The sequence below is a fragment of the Melopsittacus undulatus genome, chromosome 11 (genome assembly GCF_012275295.1).
Source record: "Melopsittacus undulatus isolate bMelUnd1 chromosome 11, bMelUnd1.mat.Z, whole genome shotgun sequence".
In the NCBI taxonomy this organism is placed as follows: Eukaryota; Metazoa; Chordata; class Aves; order Psittaciformes; family Psittaculidae; genus Melopsittacus; species Melopsittacus undulatus.
Genome location: NC_047537.1, coordinates 13,955,937 through 13,980,549, shown reverse-complemented (window position 1 = coordinate 13,980,549; position 24,613 = coordinate 13,955,937). Strand labels below are relative to the sequence as shown.

The 24,613-nt window shown below is 40.0% G+C and overlaps 1 protein-coding gene across 6 annotated transcripts; it reads right to left on the bottom strand.

Moving 5' to 3' along the window:
• Positions 1 to 1,499: 1,499 nt before the first annotated feature.
• LOC101878774 (myosin-1B-like) lies at positions 1,500 to 19,787 on the bottom strand. Of its 6 annotated transcripts, none has more exons than XM_034067692.1 (38): positions 19,584 to 19,787; positions 19,347 to 19,490; positions 19,097 to 19,253; positions 18,511 to 18,538; positions 18,295 to 18,412; positions 18,123 to 18,215; positions 17,947 to 18,010; positions 17,766 to 17,864; positions 17,558 to 17,661; positions 17,338 to 17,476; positions 15,811 to 15,929; positions 15,567 to 15,716; positions 14,779 to 14,949; positions 13,820 to 14,129; positions 13,306 to 13,382; positions 12,935 to 13,022; positions 12,731 to 12,848; positions 11,755 to 11,878; positions 11,542 to 11,678; positions 10,569 to 10,824; positions 8,670 to 8,912; positions 8,388 to 8,564; positions 8,157 to 8,302; positions 7,980 to 8,070; positions 7,508 to 7,897; positions 6,918 to 7,044; positions 5,949 to 6,067; positions 5,436 to 5,632; positions 4,834 to 5,017; positions 4,582 to 4,747; positions 4,285 to 4,409; positions 3,776 to 4,084; positions 3,422 to 3,625; positions 2,627 to 2,752; positions 2,362 to 2,532; positions 2,171 to 2,275; positions 1,933 to 2,028; positions 1,500 to 1,658 (listed from the first exon to the last, which is right to left on the bottom strand). In XM_034067692.1, exons 1-38 carry the CDS (start codon positions 19,785 to 19,787, stop codon positions 1,509 to 1,511), a joined length of 5,826 nt encoding a protein of 1,941 aa, XP_033923583.1. In that variant the 3' UTR covers positions 1,500 to 1,508. The 6 variants fall into 6 exon arrangements, with proteins under 6 accessions (XP_033923583.1, XP_033923585.1, XP_033923586.1 ...); XM_034067694.1 differs by having other exon boundaries at positions 13,306 to 13,380; positions 13,824 to 14,129; XM_034067695.1 differs by having other exon boundaries at positions 13,832 to 14,129.
• Positions 19,788 to 24,613: the final 4,826 nt, after the last annotated feature.

Sequence of the window (24,613 nt, the reverse complement as noted above, 5' to 3'; positions counted from 1 at the left end):
TTCAGAGGCAGGAAAAAAGCATCATGAATGTAGGAAGTAGGGCCCCCAAAAACCCGAACAGTTATTTGTCAGGTAAGAGGGTTTCTGAGCAAGGATGTTTTCTACTGCTTTTATGTCTGTGGCACACATGCAAACAGGGCTATCTACATAGTATAAAGGCTGCATGCTGATGTGGCATCTTTCTATTTTCCTCCAAAAGGAACTTGATAGAAAGACTTTTCACAGGTGGTTATTTATCCCACAGATTAATTTCTCAGGTATCTGACATGTGACTCTGGGAATGGGTTCAGAGATATGGTGATACTCAACTAGGGCTGCAGTCAGGCGGTGCTGTCCTCTTAAGCTGTAAAATGCTTATCAAAATCCTGATATTGAACTCCAAAAATAGTGACTACTTTTGACCTTGATTACATATCAGTGATGAAACAGTAATATACATCTTCATGTTACTGGATTAGTGCTGAAAAAATAGCTTTGGAAACTTTATATGCGTATATTTTTGTGTGTGTGCATGTGTGTCTATGTACGTTTGTACATGTACATGTGTGTGTATACACACATATGTACATGTGCATAACTTGCATACAGTAAATACATTAATATGTAATATTTCACACATGTATTTAATAATCTTGGAAAGCCTACGAGGAACTTAGTATTTTCATCTACTAGCTTGGTTTGAATAATACTCAGTAGCAAGAAAACAAAGGGAAAAGATTACTAACCAGCTCTCCGTCATTGAATGCTGTTTTTGATGTGTCATAAATTAAGAATCAGACCTTTTGAAAATGAATAAATGTTATAGATCCTAATACATAATCAAAAGTGACTGAGGCCAATCTAGGCAAAGTTATTTGGGTTACCCTGGAGACTACATAGAAGTGGCTGCCTGACCAGTTTAGAGGATTCATGGGACCTTTATGAACACAACATAGACAGTATATGACTATATGAGGTAGCAGGCTGTACTGCCCTTGGAATTTTGGTTTGCATATCACTTTCATGAATGAAACTTAAAAGTAGACCTTATTTTAAGTTGAAATGTCCTCTAAAATATGTTTCAAAGTATCTTGAAGGACTGAAGATATTTAACCTGGAAATTATCTTCTTGTAAATCATGCAGAAGATTTATTTCTATTAAGATAAATCTTCTACGTGATTTAATAGAACAATCAGTGATTTCTGCTTTAAGGAAATCAGATGAAACTCCATGACGAGAATGAAGCAAGATACACCATTTTTATAGTGGCTGAAACACTGAAAATACCTGAAACAAGTTTTTAACTGAATGAATTTAAATAAATTAGAAAAACAAATTAACCTAGAAATTAAGAATTCAGGATAATAATCAAAATACAAAGATGAACTATTATTTCCTTGGGAAAATCTCTACAATTTTTATTATCTATGTGATAATTATCTTGATAAAGAACTAAGCAGTGATTACAAAGAGTGACAGAATTTCACATTTTGTGCAATTCTCTTTCACTTCGCACCACTTGAAGCATTTACTCTTCACTTTCTGCCTTGCCAATTTCACGGTTCTTGGCTCGGAGCTTGTTGACCTGGGACTCTGCAATGTCAGCCCGCTCCTCAGCTTCCTCCAGCTTGTGCTGGATCTTGCGGAACTTGGAGAGGTTGACATTGGACAGCTCCTCCTGTGGATACAAAGAGAGATAAAATAGCTTTAAAAATATTTGATAATTACAGAATCACAGAATCAGCTGAGTTGGAAAAGACCTTTAAGGTCATCAAGTCCAAGATCACCAAGTGCTTTATCCCAGCAGTGCCAAGGTCACTATTAAACTGTATCATGAAGGGCCTCTTTTACATGGTTTGTGAACACTTCCAAGGACAGTGCGGGGTAAAACACCAACACAGAATTTCTCCTCCAATGTGGTGGAGACTAACTCTGCACTCAGTAATACTTACAGCCTCCTCAGCTTGTCTCTTATAAGATTTCACTTTCATTTGCAGCTTGTCAACTAGATCTTGGAGCCTGAGAATATTTTTCCGATCTTCCTCAGACTAGAGTGGTTGGTAAGCAGGAAAGAAAGTGAATTATTAGTTTTTCCACACCACAGAACAGCAGTTTGTCCAGGATTGCATTGAAACTGCTTTGCTTTTCTGGGATGAGGGTGTGTGAGCTCAAGGACACCTCCTGACTTACCTGGAAGGTCAGCTCCTTCACCCTCCTCTCATACTTGCGCACACCCTTCACGGCTTCAGCGCTGCGCTTCTGCTCAGCATCAACCTCCCCTTCCAGCTCCCGCACCTGCAATCACAAGCCCATCTTTGCAGCTTCCCTGCTATCTCTCCAAGGGACATGCTCACTCTTGCACAAACACCAGCCCTACGCACTCTGGCCTCCAGCTTCTGGATTTGCTTCTTGCCTCCCTTCAGTGCCAACTGTTCAGCCTCATCCAGACGGTGCTGCAGGTCCTTCACTGTCTGGTCCAGGTTCTTCTTCATCCTCTCCAGGTGGGCGCTGGTGTCCTGCTCCTTCTTCAGCTCTTCTGCCATCATGGCTGCCTGAGGAGAGCAAAGGGCCAATGGCATTTTGGGGTTGGAGACATTCTGGGGGAGAATACATCCACCATCAGCAATGAAAGGAGCCCCTACTCACATCTGTGATGGCCTTCTTGGCCTTCTCTTCAGCATTGCGGGCTTCCTGGATGGTATCCTCCATCTCACCCTGGATTTGGGCAATGTCTGTTTCCAGCTTCTTCTTGGTGTTGATCAAGCTGGTGTTCTGTTGAAGAGCATCAACATGACCATTTTGTTTTTGTTACCTTGTGACATTATATCAAGAATATTGCATAAATATTGTTTCTTATTGTAAATTGCACCATCTGGTCACATGGCATTCTGTTCTAAATCATCTGCTGTGGCTTCAGTTGTTTAGCCATGATATGCTTCAGTATTTCAAGAACATCCCCCATAAAGTCTTTCCTCACAGATTTTCAGTCAACAGAGAAGAAATTTAGACTTATAAAGATAAAAGATGTAATATTTCCTTACAGTTTTCAATCTTGTGGCAGTAAAAGTTTTAAATGGTAGTATAGAATGCCTATGATGACATTGTTAAATGATGTCAGTAACTGTATTAGTGTATTCTTATTTTGTTAATGATCAACCTAACTTTGACTTTGCAGTCTCAAAAGTAAACCTGAAACCTGTTAAACTCAACTGAGTTGTAGGGTAAAAACCTCAAATATCTCTCTAAAATTTATTACTTTTAAGGTACCTGCACTGTGGTCTAGTGAAATTCATATCTGCAGCTGAAAAATCACACTTAATATTTGTTATCCACAGTGTGAAAATTACAGTGTATTTTAGCAATGTTACGGTTCAGTCAGTCTTCAGTTGTTTTATCTGTATGGAGAAAAAGTATAAATACTAAACATATTTCTACACTGACCTGGGTATGGAGGAGCTGAACTCTCTCACTTGCATCCATCAGTTCCTGTTCAGCCAATTTCCTTGACCGCTCTGTCTGCTCCAGGGCTGCCCGTAGCTCCTCAACTTCAGCTTGCAACAGGCTTGCTCTGCGTTCCACCATGGCCACCTGCTCCTTCAGGTCCTCCTGTGCCCTGAGAGCATCATCCAATTGAATCTGGGTATCCTGGAAAGAAAGACAAGAAAGACTATGAACTATATTTTCCTTTTTTCCTTTTTCCTATTTTCACTTCATTATAGATCTGATGGAATTGTACAAGAGGGAAATATGTATCTTATTCATAAACCAGTGAGCACCTGTTTTGTTGTGCCATACCTTGAGCACTCCCTGTGTGTTTCTCAGGTTCTTTTGTGCCTCGGCAGCCTGGCGATTGGCATGGCTGAGCTGGATCTCCATTTCATTCAGATCTCCCTCCATCTTCTTCTTCAGACGCAGGGCTTCATTCCTGCTCCTGATCTCAGCATCCATGGTGCTCTGCATGGACTCCACAATTCTGAGGTGGTTTCTCTTCATCTGGTCAATCTCCTCATCTTTCTCTGCTATCTTCCTGTCAATCTCAGCCTTGACCTGGTTGAGCTCAAGTTGGAGGCGCAGGATCTTCCCCTCTTCATGTTCCAGGGAAGCCTGGACAAGAGTAAATTAGAACAATTCCTGTGTGGCAAATGCTTAAGCTGAAACTCCAGGTAAAATGAAGAACCATGTTTAAATAATATTTAGCACTTTGATGCAAACAGTCATTTCCTCAAATCTGAGAATGACTTGATAGTACATGTAATGAGATAGAGATCCAAGATATGTAAATAGCAACAAATAATGCTGTGTACCTCAGCTTCCTCTAGTGAGGCCTGGAGCTCAGATTTCTCCTGCTCAACCTGCTTCTTGACTTTCTCCAGCTCATGAATTGCTTTTCCTCCCTCTGCAATCTGCTCCGTGAGGTCAGAAATCTCCTCTGTGGGAACAAGGACCAGTGGCATGGTCAGACACAGAGCAGAATGGAAAGGGCCCTCACACACCAACGTGACAGGCATCTTTGCCCACCTGCAGGCACAGACCCATGTGAAGCAGTGGGTACTGGTGGGTGTTGAGAAAGCCCTGCCAGGAGCAGAGGGCCAGGCACTTACGCTGCAAGTTCTTGTTCTCCCGCTTCAGCGTTTCCAGGTGGTCCAAGGACTCCTCATAGGCATTCTTCATCTTAAAGAGCTCTGTGCTGAGAGAGCGGGCCTCCTTCTGGGAGGCTTCCAGCTCAGCCTGTGTTTCCTCATACTTCTGCTTCCATTCTGACAGGATCTGTAGAGAAACAGGGTGTCAGTATGGACGTGACAATGAGGAGGGGATGCTCTGCCCAGGAGCCCCGAGTCTGGAGCCCAAAAGACCTTGTCAAAATTCTTCTGCTTCTTATCCAGAGCTGCACAGGCAGCATTTGATCTCTCCACGTCAATCATGAGGTCCTCCACTTCATTCTGCAGCCTCTGCTTTGTCTTTTCCAATGAGGCACATTTGGCATTGACAGCTTCAACGTGTTCTTCTGCATCCTGCAGGCGCTGTGTCAGCTTCTTCCTGCAATGTGGTAAGGAGAGGTCCAGGTGAGGAAGCAAATAGGAGCCTCTGTTGGGCAGCCAGTATGTTTTTCAGAGGAGCACCCTATGCCACTTGGTTTTGTGTGATTCTCATTTACACAGAAGAAGAGGACCTCTCCCAGCCAGCCACTGTATTTCTACGTCTGAATCCTGGGCATAGACATTTCATGCTCTACTGTTCACACTGTAACTCAAATCAGCATGTCTTTGCTATTCTGCATCTGAACAGCTTTGCTGCTACTGCTTTACCCCGTGCATACCTGCTCTTAGTTATATTTTGTCTCTTCCTGCCACCCCTTCCTAAAGCAGAGCATTGACTTCTTCCTGACAGTATCACAGTGGTCTCCCCAAATTTCCATTCTCAGTCTCTGCCAGCCCTGCCCAGCTTCCCCTCGTACTTGGCTTCCTCCATCTCCTCCATGCGCTGAATAGCGTCTGTCTCATATTTGGTTCTCCAATTGGACACTTCGCTGTTGGCCTTGGACAAGGCACGCTGCAGCTCTCCCTTGGCTTCCTGCTCCTCCTCATATTGTTCCCGGAGCAAGTCACAGTCGTGGCGAGCAGCCTGCAAGGCATGGGCCAGCGCGTTTTTGGCCTGTGGGGAAGAATGTGAGGGTGTCAATGAATGGAAGTGTCCTGGGAAATCTCCTGGCTGAAGTATTCATGGGCACTGGATTATACTACTGTGAGAATGATGGCAAGCTACTGAAGGAGAAAGAAAGATCTGTGAATCTGCAGAAGAATTAATGACAAGGCTGTAGCGAAGCTAGAGCAAAGCTTGTATGAGAACAGTTGACTGCATTACCCAAGTGTTTTTTTTCTCCCTCATGTTCATTGTGTAATTTCATATGTATCTGAAGCCCCTCCTGGACAGGAGAAATCCAATGGAGAAGACTGGGAAGCTTTCTCACCTTGATCTCTTCCTCTAGGTGCCTCTTGAGCTCCTCAATCTGTTGAGTGAAAGCCTGCTTGCCTCTTGACAGCTGAGAAATCTGAGCATCTTTTTCCTCCACCTGACGCGAATATTCCCCTGAGAGAGGACAGATGAGTAAAGGAGCCTTTTCATGACTTACTGAAAAGCGTCAACCTCGATAATTAAATGCATATAAAAATATTAGGAGTTTAGCATCATTTTATTTCTTACATGGAATTCTAATCACTAATACCTATCTATATCTCTGAGAATGCTGAAATATTTTTCTTGGAGACAAGAAATGAGATACATCATGCCCCTTTTCCAATATCTGACTAGTCTTAATGTATGTTTGCACTAAGTCCCATGGTCACTTCAAGCCTCAAGCTGTCAGAATTAGTACTATACTGTGTATGTGCTCAGATACATCCCTGTCCTCCCCTACATGAGTCTGGGAAGAAGAAGGATGAAGTCTAGGTTATGAAGTAGGTGAATTCTTTGAAACTCCAGCCATAGCATTATAGAACAGTCCCATTTGAAGAGCCTTTTCATGGGAAAGAGCACCTAGATATGGTTATGTGGCACCCTCTCCAGTCAGGTCTTGGAAGCCTCCAGTGATCAGACTCTACCACACCCTTGTGAAGGTTGTTCCAGCCACTGTTTGTTCCAGTCCATGTTATTGGTCCTGCTTCAGGATGTCTGTATCTGTCTGGTATGTGTAGCCTAGCACAGGACACAGCACCCCATGTGGGCCTTCACCTGTGCAAGCAGGGAGAAGGATCACCCCCTTTAACCTGCTGGCAAGACTTCTGCATCTTGGGATTCTGTTGGCTGCATTTGTCACAAGAGCACGTTTCTGGTTCATGTTCAACTGTGGTTCCAGCAAGACTCCATGATCTTTCTCACCATTTTTTTTAAAGCCTCATGTCATATACAGTGTTCTCTTTAAACCCCACAAATGTCTTACCAGATTCTGTTTGTAGCCGAGCTCTCTGAGCACTTATGTCATTAATTGTGCGCTGTTGTTCCTCCTCCTTTGTCTTAATCTCACTGAGCTGATCTTCTAGGGAGCGACACATCTTCTCCAGATTTGCCTGTTTGCATGAAAAACGGAATGAAGGATGATTGGTGGTTCAACACATAATTACTGAGAATTTCAAGTCTTCTAAAGGGCCAAAAATGAAGCCAGTTTTAGGAATGAAGAAATGATAAGAAATGGCTAAGGTAGAAGTAATTTCTATTTTAGGGAAAACAAAGAAGTGACAAGACTTGTGCCTTTCATTTCATATCTACTGTTCTGAACCAGTAAATGAGTTCCTATAGTTCTTTAGATTAGGTTCTTCAGGTGAATTGTTTTGGCTATCCACCAAATGTTATAATATATTCTTATACTACTACAGAAATATACAATTCAGTTCAAGTGATGAAGTGCAACTGTTTATTTTTAAGCATGACTAACTTAAATTTTTAAGTTAAAATATAAATACTTTCTTATGTTTTAATCACCACAGAGAAATAGTCTTTTCAGGCAGAAATATCTCAAAGGTATTTGCATACCTTGGCTTTGGAGACAGACTCCATGTTACTGGCCAGGTCGTCGATCTCCACCTTCAGCTCACTCTTCTCCTTCTCCAGCTTCTGCTTCACTCGCTGCAGGTTGTCGATCTGCTCCCCAAGCTCAGCGGTGCTGTCTGCATGCTTCTTCCGCAGGGCAGCAGCCGTGGCTTCGTGCTGCAGCGTGGCCTCTTCGAGGTCACGACGCATCTTCTGAAACTCGGCTTCACGCTTCTTGTTCATCTCGATCTGAGCTGCTGTAGCCCCTCCTGCTTCTTCCAGGCGCTCGCTGATCTCCTCCAGCTCCCTTGAGAGGTCAGACCGATGCTTCTCTGCTTTTGCCCGAGAGGTTCGCTCTGCCTCAATTTCTTCCTCCAATTCCTCAATACGAGCCTGGCGATAACAGGGACCATTCACACCCGTGCCCTCACCTTACCTGAGAATGATGAGAGAGGGGCAAGGAACAGAGACTTGCCTGCAATTCTTTAATCTTCTTCTGTAATTGCATGCCCAGGGTTTGCTCATCCTCGATTTTGCTCTGGATCTGGCTGATTTCAAAGTCTTTCCTTTGGGCAAAGAAAACCATGTTAGAGCTGAAAGAAAAAAGACAAGCACAGCAGCCCAACACCCACATGCTCCACACCACACTTACTTCTTCAGTTTCTCATCCAGCTGCTGCTTATCATTTTCCAAATCCATGATGTTGTCTTGGGCCAGCTTCAGGTCTCCTTCAAGTTTCCTCTTGGCTCTCTCAAGGTCCATGCGCAGTTTCTTCTCTTGCTCCAGGGACCCTTCCAGCTGAAATGAGCAAGACCATCAATATTCTGCCCACCAGATCTAACCCTCAGAATGCCTTGTTCTTGCTGTATGCCTGTGTGCTTACATCATCCACTTGTTGCTCCAGCTTGGTCTTAGCTTTGGTCAGCGTATTGACTTTGTCCTCTTCTACCTGCAGGTCATCCAGTGTCTGCTGATGGGCCTCCTGGAGGGCTTTCTTCTCTTTTGTCAGCTTGGCAATGGTCTCGTCCAAGGCTGCCATCTCCTCTGTGAGATTTTTCACCTTTGAGAAGAAAGGAGGAAGTGAAAGAAAGAGAAGTGGGTACAGAAGTACTGTAACAGAACAGCACTCTTTTCTGGAGCATGAGTGACAGGTTCTGCCTCATACCTTGTTTTCAGTGGCATGTTTTTCCTTCTCAACCTTGGCCAGTGTTAACTCAAGGTCATCAATATCTTTCTTCAACTCTGAGCATTCATCCTCCAGTTTCCTCTTCTTGGCTGTCAGCTCAGCATTCATCTCTTCTTCCTCTTCTGCTCTCTCTGTTAGCTCCTTAATTTTGCCTTCCAACTGGATTTTGGCTTTGATGAGCTGTTCACATCTTTCCTCTGCATCAGCCAAACTATCAGCTTCCTACACATGATTCAGTTAAATAAAGTAGTTCTCATATAAGTGTATTTTCTTACTGATTCTCAAACCAGGAATTCTTATTTTCAAAGAAGTCCTTTGTAGTTAAAATTCATTACTGTAAGAGTATCTGTTTGGTTTTGACTACATCCATCCCAGAAAATAAATTAATATATTATTACATTATAGATATAGAGTCTGAGGATTTTTTAAAGTCTTTAATTGCTCGTGCAAATCCAAAATTATTTTGAGTATATCTCCTGATATAGCAATATCACCCTTGCAACTTTTCATCATTTTACTGATGTTGCACGTGACTCGACTATAAAGTGGTATAGTCTTCTACTGAAGAAACCATCTAGATTAGATCATTATTCAGATTACAGACTAGGAAAAAAATTATTCATTATGAGCATGGTGTGACACTGGCACAGGGTGCCCAGAGACGCTGTGGCTGCCCCATCCCTGGATGTGTTCAAGGCCAGGTTGGACACAGGGCCTTGGAGCAAGCTGCTCCAGTGGAAGGTGTCCCTGCCTGTGGCAGGGTTTGGAGCTGGAGGAGCTTCAAGGTCCTTTCCAACTCAAACCATTCAATAATTTTATTATTCTATGATGCAGGCAGATTTTGTAGGATACAGTCTTTAAAACCTGAAACATTTAGCTGAGAAACTGTATTAAAACCGTTCCAAAAAGTTTTACTGAGCATGAATTTAATATTTGGTTTTGGACAACTTTGTGTTAAGATCTCTATTTCAAAGTGAGTACTTGAATCAGGCCTTTTTCTAGCCCTTGTGGTAGTTTGGAAGGGAAAACCGTGTATATCAGGGCAGTATCAATTACCTGGGTTTCCAAGTAATCTTTATTGTCTACATACTGCTTGTTCTCCTCTTTGTTCTAGTGAACAGCAATGATACTACCCAGGCAGAAGACATTTTATAGTACAACAAGATAGCTAGGTTGGGGCTTGTCTTGTGTAGATTTATATATCTGCCATGGTATCAAGATACAGTCCATTCAACAACAACAAAAGATTACATCTTTAAACCAATTGTATCACACTCTTAGAGAACAAATTTCTCGTTGATGAAGAACAAAGAGTAGCTGAGGCTACTAGCTCATATGTAGACTTTGAAAGTGTAGACATCAAAATAGGGTAAGATGAATTGCTCGTAAAGGCAGTTTTAGGGTTAGTTTTTTATTTCAGGGAAAAAGAGGAGGACTGCACTTTCATCACTGTTTTTCCTGAGGAGACAGGGACAATAATTGCTAGAGAAATCCCTGACAATATCACACCCTCCTACTCCACCTGAATCCACTTGTGATTGTCTAAGTAAAAGCTGTTAATAGAACCTGTAGACTACCTTCACTGATCAGATTATAATATATAAGAATCATATAGCACATATGTGCCACACATATTTTAAAATGTCATACTGTAAAACATAGTATTTGCTCACTGGAAAGTGATGATTTCTCTCTTTATTGAAAATATAAGTGGCCAGCTTCAATAATTCATTGTGAACTGATTAATATTTCTAGATTTCCTTGCTATTTTATAAAATACATTTTAAAAATAAATACTGTTTGTGATAATGTGCCTCTTACTGAAACTTTGGGATCATTTTAGAGACGACATTACAAGCCAAAAACATTAATACTCACAGCCTGTACTTGGAGCTGCAGATCATTTTTCTCCTGCACCAGTTTCACCATTTTCTCCTCCAGCTCCTTCCTCTTTGCCTCAGATTTTGCAAGGTCTTCCTTGGTTTTCTCAAACTCTTCCTTCATGTTGGCTATCTCTTTCTCAGATTCTGCGCTCTTCAGCAAGGGCTTGATCTTAAAGAACATCTTCATCCAGGGCCAGTGCTTCACATTCATGAATGACCTGACATTGTACTGAATGCAGAAGATGGACTCCCTGAAAAGTAATAAAAAGATGTTATCTATTGTTAAATTTATAATACATATTTAATCATATATCTTGACACATATAACATGAATTTCTGTGTACAATACTTAATAGTTCTCACTGTGCCTATAAAACATTTATTATATATTATTAAATGTATATTTTTAAACTATATTTAGGATATTTAATATATATAAATACATATCTCTGAAGAAAACTCCCTAGTGTGATGCAGATTATCAAATGTTATGAACACTTTTGAAGTACTTATGAACACTTTTGAAAGATGTGTAGCTCACTTTCACGGTCAAAAATGGAACAGCTCCAGAACTTGACTTGATTTCTTTCATGAAAGTTATCCAAGGGAAGAGTATACTTCACTTGTGCAAAAATTACATCTTTCTCACCTTTGATTATAATGGTGACTTAAAATAATCAGCTTTGACTAGATATCTGGTTTCTGGACATATGTATAATGTAATAATTTACTGAATTTAGGAAAAATTAGTACAAAGGGTGATATGAGTTAAAAACGGTGATTTTTCCCCTGTATCAGGATTTTATACTCTTCATCTATTGCAAGGGTATGCTCCCAAATACATCCATATTGGTAAATTGAATTAATGATAAGTAAATGAGATTTGGTGAGAAGAAGCTTATTTTCAGTTTTGTTCATGTCATTGATATCTCATGAGGATAGGCCCAGCAAGCCAAATAAGTACCTACCTCCTATCCATCATTTTCTTGAACTCCACTCTCATCAGGTAGCCCCTGCACATGGCTTGTGTGTGGGTAATGAGCTGTACCAGCTTCTCATCCCTCATCTCCTCCAGGAGTCCCAGCAGCCCAGCTTTGAAGAACACCTTGAGAAAGGGAATGTTGCAGCACATCACTGACAGGTAGAGCAGGAACAATACATCAGTCAAGCAGTATTTGTACCTTTGTATGACCCAATTTGTACTGGGTGTGGTCCACATCAATGGATCCAAGGAGCTTCTCAGAAGCCTTCTTGTTGTCCATAAACTGTCCCTCTGGGATTGCACTGGCATTAAGCACCTTGTACCTATGGGATGAAGTAGAATTTGAAGAAATTCAGGTTCCTGAAAGCTCAATCAAACCTGTACCAACTGATGCCATTGTTAAGATTCTTGGAAGGGAGACCAAGAGAGGAAGAGAGATGAATAAGTCTGAACTCTGTTACATTCTTTAGAAATTACATTTGTGTGTGTAAACATATATTTTTGAGAAAAAATTGCACTTTTCTTAGTCCACAAATTCTTGACAGAATGCATACAGATTTCCATTGGGAACTGATATATTTCACATGGCCTGTTATCTAATGCCTTATCTCGAAACAGAATCATAGAGTGGTTAGGGTTAGAAAGGACCCTAAGATCATCTAGTTGTACTTTATGTGCAACAGCATAATACAGGGAGAAGAGGAACCATTCTTCATCCAAAATATTGGCAGTATGTACTATGTGAGTCCTGCTTATACAGAGCAAGAAGTGAGATCTTTTAATTTTATTTAGTTTTCCAACAGGTTAGTCTAGAATATTCTACAGATTCTTTATTTACATTTCTCTGCTGATGGCTGCAAGTTAACTTCTTTAACCTGCCTGGAAGTTAAATAAGTCTGAGTTAGTCAACGTAATTTCTGGATACTTAATTAAAAATGCCTTATCCCATATCAGAATGTGAAACAAGGACAGGAATAAATAATTCGAAAATGCTTCTTCTTTTAGTTAGCTATAGAAAGAAAACCTAACCCTAACTTGGACCATTGACCTTTATATGCCTAAAATGTAGGTACAATAAACTCCTCTTGTAACTCCAACAGTAGTTAAAATAATCAGGAAATGCAGTTATTCAGCATTTGTGAATATGATGGAGGGTGGATGACATGGAATCTGACCTTTGCTTGAAGTCTGCATAGACTATTCTGCTGGGGAATCCTTTCCTGCAAATTCTAATCCCTTCCAGCACACCATTACACCGCAACTGATGCAGCACCAGCTCATGTTCCATGGCACCTAATAAATGACATAATTAATTGCTAATTCATTGTACTGCATTGAGAAGAAGAGATGTATTGTATCTTTGAACTTTAACAACTTACCAGGTGTTTTTGTTTCATTAGGAATGAGGCATCGCACAAAATGAGGATGTGTGCTTCGGAGATTACTCATCAGCTTGTTTAAATTCTCCTTGAAGAGCAAGAGCAAAGACTTGAGTTCAAGAATGTCATGTGTACAATATCACTAATAGATGGAGTAAAGACACTGCAATAAAGCCATCAGTAGTATTTTCTTCTTATCAAATTTTTATGCAGTTCTGAAAGAATACTTCTGAGGATTCAATGAGAGTCACTTGCCTTTATTTTTTTCTGACAATAAAGATTTTGCATATGAAATTAATCTAAAGCTTTTCTGAACTAGATTTTCTATCTTCTTTTCAGAAAATGAGAAAGTTATGATTATTCTACTGTACCCGGAAAACAGCTGAGACAGTTTGGAAAGAAGCACCCTTCTTCTTGGCACCCTTCTTGCCGCCACCACCACCACTCTCTAAACAATAATATGATTTTTGAAACAGAGAAAAACATCAAAAGCATGCAGTTAGAATCTGAAAAAAAATCTGTGCTCCTCTTAAAATATAGAAAATATAATAACATGACCAAAATTTGCAAACATATACAGTGTTACAAAGGGAGACTCAAAATTTACAAAGAGAGACTTCATTTGTTCATATGATAGCATGATGAAATCTAATGTCTTTGAGTTGAAGTTAAGAAAATGTAAACATAAAATGTAACACTTTGCATAGTAAGATATTTAAGGATTTAAATACATCCCTAGTGAATATACTAAATGCAGTCTTTATGGATCTTTACATCTAAGGATGTGGAGTTTTCAGTTTGTAAATCTTAAAGGTTATTTCAAAATGTTATTGCTTTTTTTTTTTTGTTCAGAAATTATAGTACAACTTATTTAAAAGAAATCACCTGCTTCCCCGCCACCAACAGAGGCAAAGAGTAAGGCCAGTGTTTTCAAGGATGACTTCTGGTAGAGCCCCACAACACTTTCATTCAAGGGATCCTTGTTCTTCTCAAGCCAGCCAGTGATATTGTAGTCCACTGTGCCAGCATAGTGCACCAGAGAGAAGTGAGCCTCAGCCTTGCCTTTGGCAGGTTTAGGCTTCTGGAAGTTGTTGGACTTGCCCAGATGTTGGTCATAGAGCTTGTTCTTGAAAGAGGTGTCAGTTGCCTTGGGGAACATGCACTCCTCTTCCAGGATGGAGAAGATGCCCATGGGCTAGAAGAAGTAGCAACATGTGATGAATGAAAGTGTGGAAGCAAGAAGAAGACAGAATGTATATGAGAGAGGAATGGAAGATAAAAATCATAAAAAACCTTCCTCAGAATGTGTTATCTTATGTTCTTCCAGAATTGGCATTTTGTTAGTGGATATGCCATCAGTTATATGAAAAGAAGTTCAACAATAAGTTTCATACTTGTGATGTAATAAAAACCTAACATCTAGAAATACACTATGTGCGTGATAGTTGAAGATGGAAAGCAAAATAAATGAAATTAGCAGCATTCAGACATAAGGGTTTATACTTTCTTAATGCTTTTTCGGAAAGAAGACAAAAAAAAATCTTTATGTATACATTAAACCAGAAGCTTCTCAGTGCATTTGTTCACTCAGCATGCATTAAAAAATACACACATTTGAGTATGAACTCCAGAACAGTGGCTAGGGCTGACATTTTTTGCCCCATTTAGGTCATACATACTATCCCACAAACAGTGTACGGACAGACAAATTAAAATGTATGTGAGAAAATGTTAAGTGCTGCGTTAAGCGTGGATGCCACACATTAGAGTGGTCTAATTTGAGCACAGAAGACTTCTTTTACATTTTACACCTGGAAAACTATTAAGTGTATAGGGCCCAGAACCTTCTCAATGAGCTCAATGCAGGCAGCCAGATCCATCCCAAAGTCAATGAACTCCCAATCAATTCCTTCCTTCTTGTACTCCTCCTGCTCCAGCACAAACATGTGGTGGTTGAAGAACTGTTGCAGTTTCTCATTGGTGAAGTTGATGCACAGCTGCTCCAGGCTGTTGAACTGCAGAATGCAGAGATTTACTTACTTGTGTTAGGTTTCAGAAACACTTTTCATCTTCCAATAGGTTTTATTTTTAACTCATGTTTGAGGTTCTGAATTTCTAGTCATGGGACTGGACAGGTGTTTGGCACAGTTCATCCTCTAATCTGCCCTTTCAGACCCTAGCACTGTCTTAATGTATCTCTGAGTTATAAAATGATTTACAGAGCTTAGTCCAAGTCCAGCTTTTCATCTGCTTGTCAATCTATTTACAAGCATTCAGAGCATTTCCAATGGCTTCAACATTGAAAAACTCTTCCTTCAAGATGGCATATTTCAACTTCCTGAAAATCTGTTTCTGCTATTACCTATCAGCTGTTCTACATTCTCATATCACTTTTCAATGCAATTTGCACTTTTGCATGCAACAATAGACATGTCTAGAAATCTGTAGCCCTAGTGGGATAATACATACTATGAGAACCAGAAGAGTGCCATTCCTACAGGAATATCAGGATTATCCAATAAATAAAGACAATCCCTAATTAAAAACAAACAAACAAATCCAACCCAATAGATTAAGATTCCCATTTCTTAATGCCCTTTTCAGGAAACCTGTATAAAGACGCTCTCCTTACATCAAAGATCTCAAAGCCAGCAATGTCCAGGACACCAATGAAGTACTGTCTGGGCTGCTTGGTATCCAGCTGTTGGTTGATACGAACAACCATCCACAGGAACATCTTCTCAAAGACAGCTTTTGCCAAAGCACCCACTGAATTGTAGACCTAAAAGAAAAGTAAAAGTTACCCTCCAGAGCAAAAGAGGAAGTTCAAAATTTTTAACTCATGTCATTTTTTTCTATCATCACATGTTTCTTACCTGCTGCACGGTTTGACCCTTGGTCACATATTCATTCCCAACTTTGACTCGTGGATAGCAGAGGGCCTTCAGCAGTTCAGCTGAGTTCAAGCCCATCAAATAAGCAGCCTTATCAGCGACTAAGGAACCAAGAATACAGCAGGATTGAGTACTAAATCTCCAGTAGACCTATCTTGTCATTCAGAATCATTTTTGCAGAAGCTACATATATTTGTCACATACTTCAAAATATTGTAATTTTTCTTGATTTTTCCCATTTAGTTTAGACAATTTGTAAATGTAAAGATTCTTCTAAACGCCTTTACGATGAATATGTAAGTTTTTGAAACAAATGACCAGCCAGAGAAAAGGGCATAAGGCCATGAATGCAGGTCAAACAAGTCAAAATTTCTGGACAAAAATTTCTGGCTGGTATTGAAGTATACTGTACTGAAAATTGTAGTCAGTGAAAATGTACTGTCATTAGTGAGAGAGTGAGATTAGTAAAGTATTACGGCAAAAGCATGAATACAGTATCTCATACAACTTTTATAGTGGGTCCACATTTCCTCCTAAGGAGACACTCATAGGTCTTTTTCAGCTCTCTTTTTATCTGAAACTAAACTATAAAATACAAGCACTGTAGCACAGGGTATACACTGTCGTCACTTTCCAATTTGCTTCCTGTCTTCTCACAGCAAAGATGATAGCAAGCAACAGTATTATTTACAGAGTCATTAATATAAGAAGCCCAGACCTCATTATATATATTTACAGATGCTAATTTTGAGCTGCTTCTGTTTTATTTGTTATTTATAACTATTTAATGTACATTTATCAATAGAAAAAGTAAGGTATGAAACCAGAACAAAATTGGAACTTACATTTTATTTCACTTTGAAGAGTTATATTTTTATAATTATATAGTAATCTATTATATTCACCTGCAATTCTTTCTTTTAGTTATATTCATGCAATGATAATTTATTATTTGTAACCTATTTTACTATTACTATTCATCATTACCAGATTCATTGCAACTGTATTTCTCCCAGCCATTTTCATTTGTCTTAACTTTTCTAAAAGAAACTCAAACCACACACATTAAAAAACACCTGAAGAAAAGGCTCCTTGATAGTTCATGTTTTCAATACATGTAAATAACTCTGTTTTCTTAAAAATACTTCCCTAAGCTTTTAAAGGGATGCAGCTGTGAAAAATTATAGGCAAAGCAAATGTGATAGACGTATCTTTAAATATTTTTCAAACATGGACATCTTGAGACATGTTGAGACTCTACAGAAAATGCAGAACATATAAACCACAGATACAGCATTAAGTGATGCTCCTTTTTAGCAACCCCATGGAAAATGAAGTAGCAAAATGCTCAATTCAAACACTGTGACTTGTCTTCACCCTCAAAGAGGAGCAGTTTCAGGATTCTGGCTTCTTGGCAGGCTGGGTCAATGATTCTGATCATGAATTTTACTGCCTGTGTTAGTGAGGTCTCAGGACTATACTGTGCTTCAGTATAGATTGTGCTGGTACCTTCTGTGCCATCCGGCTCTGCCTGCTCCTCACGCTGCTTCTGCTTAAACTTCAGGTTGCCATAATGCATGACAGCCCCTGTCAGCTTATAGATGGCTGTCTTCTCATCAGGAGCGAAGCCCAGGATGTCAATGGCAGTCTAATAAAAGAATCACGAGAGTAAGTACCATACCTGGTAAAGGTAAGAGTCTGCCTAAGATAACTTCTATGCATCACTCACATCTGTGGCCATCAGCTCTTCCTGGTCGTTAATGCTGGCAACAGTGATCTCACCTTGACTCACATACAGATAGTCATATGGATTGGTGGTGATCAGTAACATCTCTGGAGAGAAGGGCAAAACACATGCATATCAATGGTAGTTAGCACATAAAGAGTTAAATGCTGTTCCGTGAGCTTTGTCTGTAGAAGTTAGTGATCTTTCCTACCAATTAGCTCTGGCTTCTTGTTGGACATGATCTGATAGAATATGTGGTAGCTTCTTTCTGCCTTGAGCTGGAAAGTGACTCTGGACTTCTCCAGCAGATCTGACAAGGATGGTAGGACAGAGTTAGAGCAAGAACTGAGGAAGGCTGGAAGGCAAGGGATGATGCCAGGAGGGCCACTTACATGTTTCAATGTCTGCAGAAGCCAGTTTCCCTGTGGCACCAAAATGGATTCTGATGAACTTACCCTGAAAGAAGCAGAAAAGCCAATGGAGATCTATTTGACCAATCCTGATAGCAAGAAGATTCGAATCAGTGTGCTGACAGCTAAAAGTAATTTAGTGCCAGCCAACAACTTACAAAGCGTGAGGAGTTGTCATTCCTCACAGTCTTGGCATTACCAAAAGCCTCCAGCAGTGGGTTCGCACTGATGATTTGATCCTCAAGTGTCCCCTAAAATAGAAATCTTGTTGTCATGATATAACTCATCAATGAATTTGATAGTTGCAGGTTCTTACTCCTAGGATCTCACCTGCATTTTGCCTGCTGCCTGTGGCTCTTCCTTCTTCTTGTCCCCACTTGCTGCAATTGTTGCAAAGTACTGGATGACACGTTTTGTGTTCACAGTCTTCCCTGCTCCGGATTCTCCGCTGTGCAACCAAAGAGAGAAGCAGAGAGTGTGTGGTTAGGGAGGAGGTCCCCTGGCACCAGCCAGCCCCGCAGGGACCAGAGCAGGGAGTGTACATACGTGATCAGGACTGACTGGTTCTCGCGATCTGTGAAAGAGGCAAAATGAATCATAGTTGGGACACTAAGCTGAATGATAAATAAAGCCGTAAACGGGAGTTAGGTCTTCCCCCAAGTCCAGTTGTGGTAGTCCAAGCAGTCCAAGACTACCCAGTTCCCCTCCAGATCCCAACAGTAGAAAGTATAAACTGAAATGAATGCATTGGAGCATGCCTCTTACTGCAATTGAGCTGTAAGAAGCATGTGGCCCTCACAATCCGTGTACCCTCTTGCCTTTCACATAGTTCTCATCAAGAAATCTAATATTGGCTGTATGCATCCAAAATAGAGAATTACATAGAATAATTCTTTCTGTCAATAAAGTGCGGTAGTAGTTTTTCAGTGGGAAAATTATTAATTTCATTCAATAAATAATACACATTGCTGAGTCCAGGCTTGCTTCTGGGTCACTTAAAATTAATTCCTGCTTAACTCTCTCAAGCTCTCAGTCATACAGCCCAGAGGTGGTTTTAGGTGTCTTGTCATGTGCTCCAGTGAGGTCAGTGGGAGCTTTGGTCTACACTAGTCTAAGGGAATCAAGCACTCACCAGTCAGCATGAACTGATAGGCATTGTCAGAGATGGAGAAGATGTGTGGAGGGGCCTCCTGGCGCTTCTTGCCTCGGTAGGCCAACACCACCTCCGGGTTGTACACTGGCAGCCACTTGTAGGGGTTGACGGTGACACAGAAGAGACCCGAGTAGGTCTGTGATGAAGGGAGACAGCACATTGGTTTCTACTTAGCCTGGCAGAGCAGTTCCTCCCAGCTACCCAGAGGAAGACTGCTGCTGGTACTTACGTAGATCATCCAGGCTGCGTAACGCTCTTTGAGGTTGTACAGCACAGCGGGTTCATGGAGGTGGGTCATCATGGCCATGTCCTCAATTTTATCATATTTGGGAGGGTTCATGGGAAAGACTTGGTCTTCCTTCACAGTCAGGGTCTGTCAAAGAATAGAAAGATTCATAATTGACATCTAAAAGTTCACAGTGTGATTAATTTGTATTCTAAAGGTATGAATTTTTATTTTGCTCACCTCTCCATCTTCAGTCTTGACAGTGATCTTCCCTGGTTCTTTGCTCTGGATTTTGCCTTTCACATAGGATTCCTTAGAATGCACCACAAAGACTGATGTCTTAGCATCGAAAGGCTTGTTCTGGGCCTCTATTCTCTCCTTTTCTGACTTTCGGAGATAGGGAGCTGCCTCCCCAAAGGCAGCCATCTCAGCATCTGACGACATGGTTGCTCTTTACTAGGGGTAATGCAACAGGTATCTGCGAGGGTAGAAAATACATTACAATATCATGTGGTGGAAGAAACACTCCCACAGTACAGTGGATCAAATGCTGCTTTGCTGTAAGCATCAACTGCTTGAAGAGACCCCCTCATTTTTCTGCTACGTCATAGTAATGTTCTATAATATTCTTGACTTTATTTCTGTTTTATGTAGCCCACACATCCTGGATGACAGCTTTTACTGAGAAATGGTTTCTGTGCATTCACTAGATATTCCCAATTCAGTTACTGTGAAAGTTCTCTCATGTCTTTTTTGTTTATCACCTTTCAGACTCTGAGATTTGTTTATAGTAGAACACTGGAAGAGGCACAGCACACTGGATATGCAGAGAGCTAATATTACTAGCACTTCTCACTAAAGACATTCCCCTGTAATATAATAGCCCAAGTTGTCATATATTTTAATTATTCCACAGATCTGTCTACTAGTAAACAAAGCTGATATCCTCTGCTTTGATCTTTTTTTTGTAACAGAAACCAAGTAATTTTGTATTCCTTCACTGCTTTAAAAGAAACCCCCAAACAAAACAAAAACCCAGTTTATTATTGCCAAATAATTGTCTTGACTGAAAAGTTTCATGCAGATGTTTCATGAAAAGCTGGACTTTATATTGTTCCAAAATTAATACTGCTACAAATTTATATATATATATATATATATATATCTCCTTATTTTCTCTAGTTTATCACCTAGAATCTGGATTTTGAGGAGGTTTTCTGAATTAAGAAGCTATTTTCTGTATTAATACCTTCACCTATGGCAGACCTCTAGGTGAAAATCCACTGGTTAACTTTTTCTTGAAAAATGGTTTCACTTTGATTGCAAGAAAGACATTCTGAACTTAGAATATTTTTGAACTAGTTTCTGAACCCCTTACCATCTAGCAAACTCCTCATTACAGTATGTCCAGCCTAACAGAAATAATATTTTATTAATAATTGCAGGTTTTTTGCACTTTATAAATCTTGTTCCATTCAGCATTCCACAGCTTACACATGAACAGAATTACTTTGCCTTCTTAGCTAGCAAAGACAGGCTTTGTGACACAACTTATTGTCATAAATTCAAATGCATGGGTACAGTCTCCTGACTGATGATTTTGTTTCTAACTACGTGATTTTTCACTTCATCAGTGTTATTAACCAAATGAGACTATTTCACAAAATAATTAGGTAAGGTTGTAAAATGGACCCGATCTTTCACTAGCATTTTTATTGTTGCCTGTAATATCTCATATTATCTTACAAGCTTCTTAACAGGAATAAGCGTAGCATATTATATATATTAGGAAATACTATAGTATAGTAATGTGTATTATGTAAACTACATATATATTGTATATTGTATTTATTTTATTTAGGTATTGTATGCTATTATTACAATTTATCTTTATGGTATTATTGCAATTCATAGTATATATAGTAGGTTAGTATACATTATCTTAGTATGTAATACATGTCAGTAGACTGCCTTTTTAAAGTATTTTTTTACTATTTTATATAGGTTTTTTCCCTGAAGTCAGTGATTTGCTAACTTTCCTCCACTTACTCAAGGCATGCTAGTTATGTTCTTTACACATCACAGCTTTTTGCATTTTGTTATTTTGAGATATGTAATTCAGTGACAATATTTGTTAAAATTTATACAAATTCATGTCAAAAGTAAAATTGACCAGTTAATTTTCCTGAACGCAAATATTTAAAACTTTGAATGTAGTTGCTGTTCCATCTCTTTCTTTAGTTATCCAAGAAGGTGTCATCCTTTCTTCATTTCCCTGCGACTATGAATATTTGCCTATATAATTATAGCATAATTGTGCAATATTTTCATAGGTATAAGCAAACCTACAAGGAAGCCCAGACTGAAATGTTTTCTTTTAGCACTTTTATGTTTTGATACACAACATTCTAACCCCACTCCCTAAGCTTCCCTGTGAAAAAAAAGAGAAAATATTAATATTATTTCATTACATATGCATTTAAATATGCATTTATATGGCACTCAACAGCTACTGCCAGTGACCCTTGACGTTTGAGGTAAAGAATGTATTTAATTTGTGGACAAGTAAGTGAAAACTATTTCCTGATGGGGCTTTTCTTCTCAGGACAGTTTCTCCTAAGCTTAGGACTTAATGTGTGTTAATGTAGGAATTCGCTCTCTATGGGAGAATCCTAGGGAGAATGTTGACAATACAGCAGTGATTAGTACTAAGACCTGTTTTTGAGAATCTTGTGGCAAAGGTATCAGCAATCCAGCCCGATTATTACACTATATTTATACAATGGACATAAATATAAGGATCCATCACACCTCTGCAGAAGTTCTACCATCTCTGTCCCTGAAGAGTGAATAAATCAGTATCTTACCTTTCGTGGTACAAGATGAATGGCTTACAGTCTGGAAGCTGTTCAGTACAGTAAAATAGAATTAGTAGCTTCCTTCTTACTGCTGCACAGAGAAAATTTAAAGACAGAAGACATATGGATGCCTTCAAAGCTTACTGAAAATCACAACTGACATTGGCAGACCCCACTGAATGAAAGTGAGCGTCTGTAGGAATGCACTGGTGCTTGTGAAATGAAGGGCCAGTTTCCCTTCATCCCCCACCTCCCAAGTCCAAAGCCTTTGAGACTCTTACCTTAGAGATTTCTGAGGAAGGACAAGACACACTGATCCCAGGGTACTTTTATAGGGTCTGATCTGCATACGTAGCCACCACCTCCTCTTTCTTAGGTCAAAACATTTTTGGCAATCTTAACTGGTAGCAGAATTGCCATTCATATTAGAAGTAAATGGATATAATTAGACATAACAGATCTGTGAATCAATCTCCTATAAATAATTTGACAAGAGAGTCTAAGAAGGAGGTGGGGGGAGGAAGAAGGCTGCGCTAAAGGAGATGAAAAGGGCTACATTGGTACTGTAATCCATCAGACGCTGACTCAAACAAAGAGTAAGAGGCAAACATAAGGATGGAGAAGTGAAGGCACAGGCTCTGCATGCTGCAAACACTCTGAATCTGCAATGTGAAAGAGCATGAGAGGTGCAGGATCACTGTTAGAGGAAGGAAATCCATATGTAAGAGAAAGTATCTGAATAGGAACAAAAGTCTCAGGAGTGAGAATCAAGGGATGATATGAATGACCAAGTAGTAAAATGGACCATAGCCAAACCAAGAGAAGCAGGGGGAAGGATGAGTCTGAAGGTAATGATAAGGAAGGTGTGATGGTTTAAGCTGGGATAGAATTAATTTTATTCACAGTGGCTAGTATGAGGCTGTTATTTTGGGTCTGTGCTGGAAGGAGTGTTAGTAATACAAGAATGTTTTCCTTATTGCTGAGTAGTGTTTACTCAGAGTCAAGGGCTTTTCTCCTTCCTACCACACCCCACCAGCAAGGAGGCTGATTAAGTTGGGAGGGAACACAGGATGGACAGTTGACCCCAGCTGACCAAAGGGATATTTCATATCATAATAACAACATGCTCATCATATGGGGGAGGGAGAAGGAAAAGGGGAACATCCATTGTTAACAATGTTTGTTTTCCCAAGTAACCACTCTGCTTGATGGAGCCCTGCTTCCCTGGAGATGGCTGAACACCTGCCTGACCATGGGAAATGGTGAAGGAATTGCCTGCTTTGCTTTGTGTATGTGTACAGCTTTTGATTTACTTATTAAAGTGCCTTTATCTCAACCAACGTGTTTTCTCATTTTTACTCTTCTTATTCTCTTCCCCATCCCACTGGAGAGGGGGCAAGTGGCTGTGTGGGGCTTAGTTGCCAAGTGGGGGTAAACTACAACAGAAGGTTATTGATTAAGAAATAGGAAGTAAATAGGGGTGTGATTCCAAGGGGATAACAGCAAGACAGAGGAGCCAATAAAAGGGCACAATAAGTTAAGTCTAGAGTTGAAGATAGAAGTCTCTAAGTCTGAAGTCACTGAGTTTAGAACCCAGAGGAAAGGCACAGAAATCCAATGCTTGTTTCTGGGGCTGGAGGGTTTCAAAAGTCATATGAACAGAACTATGAAACCACTGTACTGAACTGAAGAAGTGTATCCTGTATGAAGCAGCAGAAATAGGTGCTGTCTCGACATAGGGGAGTCATTCAGCACTATTTTTGCTGGATGAGAGTGCTAGACAGAAGGAAAGATTAATAAATCCGCATTATCTAGAAGAGAATCAGTCATGCCCTATGCTAGTCTGGAGGACAGGCAGTTAGAAGGAACACCATGGGAAAAATACAGTCTACTTTGCTGATCCCAGGGGTGTTCTCCACCTACATTAAGGAGGGGGATACACATATTCTGCAACAGCAACAGCACAAGTAGGGGAGTGATGAAGAGGTCAGTGGGACCTTTTTTTTTATTGATAAACAATTTCATCCCCATGCAACAGTGCTCTTTCACAGCACTTGGAGGCTGGCTGGAGGACTCAAAAAGATATCCAAAAAGGACACATGAAGGTCAGCTAGGGATTGACAATTCTGATGGGATGACCAAAGATGCTTAGCACTTGCTTTAAATAAACAGCAAGTTTGAAGGTAGCTGTTGAAGCTTGTCACATATGCCAAAAATACCAACCAAGTCAATCTCATACATTTTCTCTGTGACTTCCCAAAAGAAACTTTTTTTAACAGTAACAGCAGTCCCTATACAGCTTCACTTCTATTTTATCAGAGCCCTTAGTCATACTGAATATAGTCCCAAACAATCTAATTTGCTTACCCATCTGTAAAAGGTGATGGTAATTAGACACCTTATGCAATCAAT